A 7,500-nucleotide genomic window follows, 5' to 3' on the forward strand; every position below is an offset into this window, starting at 1 on the left:
GAACGGGAACACTACGCATCGCTATCCGCCTCATCCCGGGAGCAGCAACACCGCTCGGGCCGCGGCTCAACGACGACGATGACGGTGGGTAGCAGCAGCAGCGGCGGTGGCGGTGCTAGTGGTGGCGGCAGTGGCCGTGACCGGGGCCGTGAACCTGCGCAGCGTGACAGCAAGCATCACTCGACGCGCTACGAGATGAATCCGTTCTACGGTGAAATGCGTGAAACGTATCACAGCAAGCGGGAACGCGATCGTGACTACCGCGATGACCGAGAACGGGACCGGGACCGGGACCGGGAACGCGAGTACCGTGCCATGCGTGAACGTGAGCGCGAGCGAGACTACGAACGGGCTCGCGATCACGGTGAAAAGCAAAGACGCCAACCGACGGACTCTTCCTCCGCCCTCGGCGACAGCTTGATGAAGACCCAGGATCAGGACAAACTACTCGAGGACCTGCGGACCCGGTTACTGAACAAGAAAAGTCGCTACGATTCAAAGCACCGTGAACGCGAACGTGAAATGGCACCGGCATCCGGTACCGGTGAAATAGCCGATGCCTACATGGATGAACAGGAGCACTACGAGCAGAAGCGTGAATCGAAACGCGATCACCGGCATGCGCATGCCGCTAGTGGACGCCATCGGGGTGATCCGGATGATCGTGAGCGACGCCATCGCGAACGACGTTACGATTCCCGGGGCCTGGATGTGGTCGAGATTATCGAAAGTCCCGATCATCATCAACAACGTCATCATTACCAGCAGCATGAGCAAGAAGCAGCGCAACATCAGAGTATGCCACGTACGGCGGAGGAGAAGGAACAGGATGCTCGACGTGCGAAGCTACTGGAAGCCGATCGTGAGATGCTCCGCCGGAAGGAAGCGGCACGGGATGAGCTAAAGGCACGCCGGCAGCACAAGGAAGAGGAACATCCGAGGGGCCATGACGATACGGACGAGTCGGATGATGAGATAAGCGAGGAGGAGCTAAACGAGGAGCACGTGGAAGCAGAGGAAGATGCCGATGTGGTGATGCTGAGTGGTGATGAGGAACAGCTGCGACGGGAACGGCGTGCCAAGAAACGATCGCGCCACCGAAGACATCGTCATCGCGAGCGTCGCAATCGAACGACGAAAGAGGATGTTGAGGCCGATCACCATCCGGAGGATGATGGTGCTGGTGGTGGTTCACGGAGACCTTCGGACTCCGAGACGAGCAGCAGTGACGCTTCCGATCGGTCGGATGGTGACGAAGAGGACGAAGAGCATGCCCCAGTAAGCCCACTATCGGTTGGAGAGCTTGCAAAGTCCGATCGCCGGCATCGACGGAGCGATTCCGCCGCTTCCTATCGCTCACGATCACATTCCAACACGCGATCGGGTTCGGGATCCGTGTCACGATCGCGTAGCCGTTCCCGTAGTCCCGTGGCAGCACGCCATCGCCATCGACACCACGAGGAAAGCCATAGCGATGGTAGCAGTCGAAGTCGATCACGTGACGATCAAGCAAATCGAGGTGATCATCGGCGACGGGGAAAGCCTGACGGAGGCGAGGATGACAACGATGATGCGCAGGGTGCCGCCGATGGTGATGTTGCAGTTGTTGGTGATGGACGATCACAGAAGAAAGCACGTCGCGATCATACCGAGGGGGATGCTGCTGCCGGTGGTGGCGGTGACGACGATGATGATGATGATGATGATGCCGGTGGTTCATCTTCGGGTGAGGTGGAGGTAAAGAACCGATTGCCACCGTACTATCCGGGCATTCAGGGTTGCCGATCGGTCGAAGAGTTCCTGTGCTTGAACCGCATCGAAGAGGGCACGTACGGGGTGGTGTACCGGGCGAAGGACAAACGTACCGAAGAGATCGTCGCACTGAAGCGACTGAAGATGGAGAAGGAAAAGGAAGGCTTCCCGATAACGTCGCTGCGCGAGATCAACACCCTGTTGAAGGGCCAACATCCGAACATTGTGACCGTGCGTGAGATTGTGGTAGGAAGCAACATGGACAAGATCTTCATCGTGATGGATTACGTCGAGCACGATCTCAAATCGCTGATGGAAACGATGAAACACAAGAAGCAGGTGTTTCTGCCAGGTGAGGTCAAATGTTTGACGCAGCAGTTGCTCCGTGCAGTTGCCCATCTGCACGATAACTGGATACTGCACCGGGATTTGAAGACCTCCAATCTGTTGCTATCGCACAAGGGCATCCTGAAGGTGGGTGATTTTGGGTTGGCGCGCGAATACGGATCACCACTGAAGCCGTACACCTCGATCGTCGTTACGCTCTGGTACCGTGCACCGGAGCTTCTGCTCTGCTGCAAGGAATACTCAACACCGATCGATATCTGGTCCGTCGGTTGTATATTCGCCGAGTTCCTGTCGATGGCCGCCCTATTCCCCGGTAAAACCGAGATCGATCAACTGAATCGCATCTTCAAAGATCTGGGCACACCGAACGAAAGGATCTGGCCCGGCTACAACGAACTGCCGGCCGTCCAGAAGATGACCTTCACCGAGTATCCGGTGTCGAATTTGCGCAAAAAGTTCGCTCACCTAACGAGTGAGCTTGGCATTGGGTTGCTGCAGGGACTGTTAACGTTCGATCCGAAGCAACGGTTAACAGCGGAGGCCGCCCTACAGCATAACTACTTCCGCGAGCTACCATTGCCGATTGATCCGGCCATGTTCCCGACCTGGCCGGCAAAGAGCGAACTGGGGCTGAAAAAGGCGCTTGCCTCGAGCCCCAAACCGCCCAGCGGTGGTGGAGAGTTTAAGAAACTGGTACGTATGGAGGATCGTTGGTTATGGTGCGGTGGCGATGGAACTTTGTTAATCGATTATTTTCCTTCACAGGGCGATGATGCGGTACCGGAGAGTGCAGCGGCGATGGCCGGTGGATTCCATCTCGGTGTGCCGTTCGCTGAGTCACGCCAGCTAGCCATGGGACCCGGGTTCAGTCTGAAGTTCTGAGGTCACGAGTTGTCAACCGGGTTCGGAGCTATCGGTAAGCCGTAGTGACCGCAGAACCCAGGTTGACCGAGTTAATCCACGATCCATTGAGCGAACTGGTTCGATGGCAAGTGATTGTGCATCTTTTTAAAGTAAATAATAACAGTAACCGTAAGCAAGCATGTATCTTATGCAATGGTGATGTAGGTTGTTAAATGGACGAACAGCATTTCCACAGTTGAATGAAAATGTATATCGTAACTTTCCTCTATCTCTCACTCTCTCTCGCAGATAAAAATTGTAAAATAATAATAAACAAAATGCATAGAAATGCATTAAAGGCATCAACAAATGTGAGTAACAATTTAATATTGCAAAGAGGATAGGCGAAGTAAACAAAAAGTTAAAATTTAAGTCCATTTAACCGACACAATACTTAAAATCAAGCCATTAAGACTTAGTTCACACAATTGATATCAGTTTAGTTAACAAAAAAAAATACAGAAATCAACTAATGGAAGTGCATCAGTAGCATATAGTTGACAATCGTAGTAGGTATAAACAAATAAAAAGAACAAATTCAATATATTCCATCTAGCCGCTGATCCAAGCAAACTCCTCCTATATCCATACCAAGTTCAAGCCGATTCGTTAACTCGTGACTGATAAGAAAGAATTCCCACGGAATTTGTAAATCACAGCCAGAAAGAAATAACAGCAAAAAATGTATATTACCCCTCCCAAACCTTACGTCCGATAATAACGGAAGATAATAAATTACCTTAGCGAGGAAAGTGAAGAGAGGGCGAGCAACGGAATGGTGCCCCTGACACTGATAATGAAACGCCGGGTAAGCTGTATTCGCAAACAACGAAAGAGAAAAAAACAGCTCGCTGGACCGGTTTATGAGCAAGCACGTTTCGGCCTTTGTACGATGCATCTTCGCCACCGCAGGTGGTGGTTCCCATTCATGTGATGACGCACTCGTTCGCAACGCGACTGCATATAATGAGGCATTGGCCGCAAGTTCTTACGGATCAGTACGCGTACGCATTCTAAACCCGCTCACCCGGCCACTGGCATGATTCAACTGGAGGGAGCAGCTCCAGCTGTAGCAACAATTTGCGCTGGTTGCGAAATCGACGCGAACTGAGTAACGCTATCGGGTATTTCCGAAGAATTGCGTGCTCCTCGCACGGATTAGGTTGTGTGCCGTTGGGGTCATCACCGTATCACCATTTAGCTAATTATGAGCGATTAGCTGAATTAATGCAAGCGATACTCGGAATGCAAATGACCAGTGGCGCCAGTCAAACGGCCACTTCCGGTCGCGTGTATGGCACCATCGCCGTAAGAATTACGTTATGGTGCGCTGTCTTGTCCCACAATTCTCTTCGTGCAGAAACACACCGTTTCGCGATGATTCGATCCAGTTACCGTTATCTTGCCCGCTCGGCGTTGGCGATTACGAACAGCTGACGGCAGAAACGTGACCAGTGAACGGGAAGAACAGGTTTTCTTTATCAAAAGCATGTGGTCGTGGGAATTGATGGACGAATTTAGGGGGCCGCTAACAGATTGCAGATAATACATGGATTGAGCTCAGCGGGGCTTTCCACTGATAACCTTTTACTTCTTTCTGGTTCCGGCGTAACCACGGAAACCGTTGATTATCGCAGACAACGGAAGAAAGCTAATTACATTTCATTTTTTCAAAAAATCAATACTTTATTGTTCTCGCGGTTTCATACCATACAGCATAGCTCTCTCGTGTGTTTTTTGGGGGGTAATGCTTCTTGGGCTTTTGCTTTTACATTCGCTTCCATCTACTCCGCTCCACCAATGGTCTTGGGCTGTGCCTTTAACTTACAAGTAACGAGCTTCATATGTTTTTTGCTTTTAAGCATTTTAATGTCCTCTCTCTTTCTTTTCCGCTTCTCCGCTCGGTTCTACCGACCCGAAAAAGGAGGACGACGTGGAGTGTGCGCCGGGGATGTTTCATTGACCTTTCGTCGCGGATCGTATGATAAAGAGAATGCATGAGATATGGACGCACACAGCAACACGCCAAGGAATAGGGGGGGAAACTTAGTTCACATCATTAAAGTATTGCTTGGATTTGTGTGGATCGGCAACCATCGTCTTGCTGCCCGGCTTCCAGTTGGCTGGGCACACCTCACCGTGCTCGTCCGTGTAGCGGAACGCCTCGACCAGCCGGAGAGTCTCATCGACGCTACGACCGACCGGCAGATCGTTCACCGTCACCTGTCGCAGATTGCCCTTGTCATCGATGATGAACAGGCCACGGAATGGGATACCGGATTCCTCCTGCAGCACACCGTAGTCGCGGGCGATCCTCATCGATTTGTCGGCCAGCAGCGGGATGTTCAGCTCGCCCAGACCACCCTGCTTCCGCGGTGTGTTGATCCAGGCCAGATGCGTGAAGTGGCTATCGGTCGAGCAGGCCACCACCTCGCAGCCCTTGGCGCGGAACTCATCGACGCGATCGGAGTAGGCGATGATTTCGGTCGGGCAGACGAAGGTGAAATCGAGCGGGTAGAAGAACAGCACCAGGTACTTGCCCTTGAAGTGCTCCAGGCTGATCTCCTTAAACTGCCCGTTGATGACGGCGGTACCGGCGAAGGCGGGCGCTGGCTTCTGGAGCTCCGGAATAGGCATGTTGTTGTTGTTGTTGTGCGTGTGAATTTACTGTGAATCGAAAGGAGCGAGCGAGAAGAAACGTTTAATCATCGAAGCAGTGAAGGAACACCGTGTGCATCTGTCGCTATGGCAACGCGCGATGCAAAAACCGGTCGTGTGTGGCGAGGCGCGCGAGTTGTTGCATCGCATTGCGTAATGCTAACCGGCGTCACCAATGACCCCTCGGTGTGATGTGAGCCGGCGGTAAGCAGAAGTGGCGTGCCCTCCCCCCTTGGCAGTCACGCGATTGATGGCTTGTCTATTGTATTCCCAGACATTCTTCGTGACTGAAGCTGAACGGAGATGAATTACATGAGACCCACCTTCTACTATCCCGTGCTTCAATCCGTTCCGCTCGCACAAAGTGAACTTTCACTTTCCGGTGGCGCAATCGGGGGCCGCTTTTTTCGGTTTCTTCCATTTTGTCTCTACCCATTAACCCTTTTTCTTCATCTTCTTGCCATCCAGCAGTCAATCAAACGTTTTCGGCGGCCTCATCATCACCACAAAATGGCGACTAGCGGTTTCTATCGCTCCTTCTCTGTCACGCTCGCGATTGCGATAGTTTCCAGTGGGGTGGTCAAAGGGGGACGGCGGATCCCTCGTTGGATCTGGAATGATCTCGACGGAATGATAGGCGCGCGTCTAGCGAGAGCTAATCCCCGAGTTAGACAGCCGCCGCGCTGCTGCTCCCCTCGCACCGGAGATTGTTAACAGCGCTGGTAATCTATGGGATTCTAATGCCCAATCGGAGGGTATTAGGCCCGTTGGCAGCACAATAGCTCCGAGCATGGCAGGGCATGTGAAGTGACATGAGACGCGCTGGCGATCGCTCGCCAAAGGGTTGTGATGGAAAATGCTAGAAACAGCTCGTTGCAACCAGCGGTCGTGTCGTAGAGCAATCGATTTTGCCCCACAGAACACCGCGATGGTTGCTTTGGGAAAATCGATTTCACCACTTCACGACGCCCGACCGGCACACACCAGCCGGAAAAAAAATCTATATCCAAGCAGCCTACGACGGGGATTGCAAATGGTCGCCAATTATCTCTCCTTCTTTTTTGCCTTGCGTCTGGCTTCCATCGGGAAGAAGCTGCTTCCCGCACGCCAAAAAGGTGCGATTTTGTGGGAGCCCACTTTTCTTCCCTAGCGTTCGAGACCTTTCCTTGTGAAATTGACACACGTAACACAGGGCCCCGCAGGCTATTCAATAGCACCGCTGTTGCCTTAATTTTACCTTCGGTGTAAAGGGAATCGAGAATGCTGTAATTTACCTTTTCACTCAGCAAAGATTCGTAGTTTCGGGGCCTTTTCTTGGCTCGTTGCAGAATCCGGATGAAAATGCCGGTAGAACTCGTACACACACAAAGGGGTCGGGAGAGATCGAGCGAAACGATCCGCACGGCACGGCAGATGAAACACGAATAGAAAAAAAATGTGGCGAGCCGACGAAATCCCAGCCGAAATGACGAACTAAAGCGGCCCATATACACGCTCAATTCTTTTCATCAATGTTTTATTGACGTGAATATATTGACGAACTTGTCTATAAAATTGAAGATTTTCAAATCAATCTGAAAATAGATTGATGAGAGAGAATGAAATTTTCACCGTGATTCCCATCTAATATTCATGCGTTTGTGATCTTAATCGATGGAATATTGATGATAGAGTCAATGGTGCATACAGACGATCAATAAAATGAAATGTTCAATAAAACAGGAACTTTACATAAATAATATTGCAAAATAAAAATGAGTCAGTGTGTGGATTGCTTAAGGAGGCAAGCCGAAAAGTGTCTGGGTTTACTGATTAAAACATAAAAATATATTTTAAATA

General features: G+C 51.3%; 2 protein-coding genes across 2 annotated transcripts in view; one reads left to right on the top strand and one right to left on the bottom strand.

Moving 5' to 3' along the window:
* The window catches only part of LOC126574812 (serine/threonine-protein kinase PITSLRE), a 3,989-nt gene extending 431 nt beyond the window's left edge, over positions 1-3,558 (top strand). Inside the window, exons 1-2 of the mRNA XM_050235195.1 lie at positions 1-2,793; positions 2,866-3,558. The exon at positions 1-2,793 is cut by the window's left edge and continues 431 nt beyond it. Coding sequence (XP_050091152.1) covers positions 1-2,793; positions 2,866-2,982 — 2,910 coding nt within the window. The 3' untranslated portion in view covers positions 2,983-3,558. The remainder of the gene's footprint in view (positions 2,794-2,865) is intronic.
* A 1,105-nt stretch (positions 3,559-4,663) lies between these two features.
* LOC126577842 (peroxiredoxin 1) lies at positions 4,664-7,096 on the bottom strand. The gene is made up of 2 exons (XM_050239802.1): positions 6,936-7,096; positions 4,664-5,670 (listed from the first exon to the last, which is right to left on the bottom strand). The coding sequence occupies exon 2, from the start codon at positions 5,638-5,640 to the stop codon at positions 5,050-5,052; it is 591 nt and encodes a 196-aa protein (XP_050095759.1). The 5' UTR covers positions 5,641-5,670; positions 6,936-7,096; the 3' UTR covers positions 4,664-5,049.
* Between the last annotated feature and the right edge of the window lie 404 nt (positions 7,097-7,500).

This window comes from Anopheles aquasalis, chromosome 3 (genome assembly GCF_943734665.1).
Source record: "Anopheles aquasalis chromosome 3, idAnoAquaMG_Q_19, whole genome shotgun sequence".
Lineage (NCBI taxonomy): Eukaryota > Metazoa > Arthropoda > Insecta > Diptera > Culicidae > Anopheles > Anopheles aquasalis.

Coding starts and splice junctions, on each gene's coding strand:
- LOC126577842 (XM_050239802.1), bottom strand. CDS start 5,640: ATGCCTATTCCGGAGCTCCAGAAGCCAGCGCCCGCCTTCGCCGGTACC.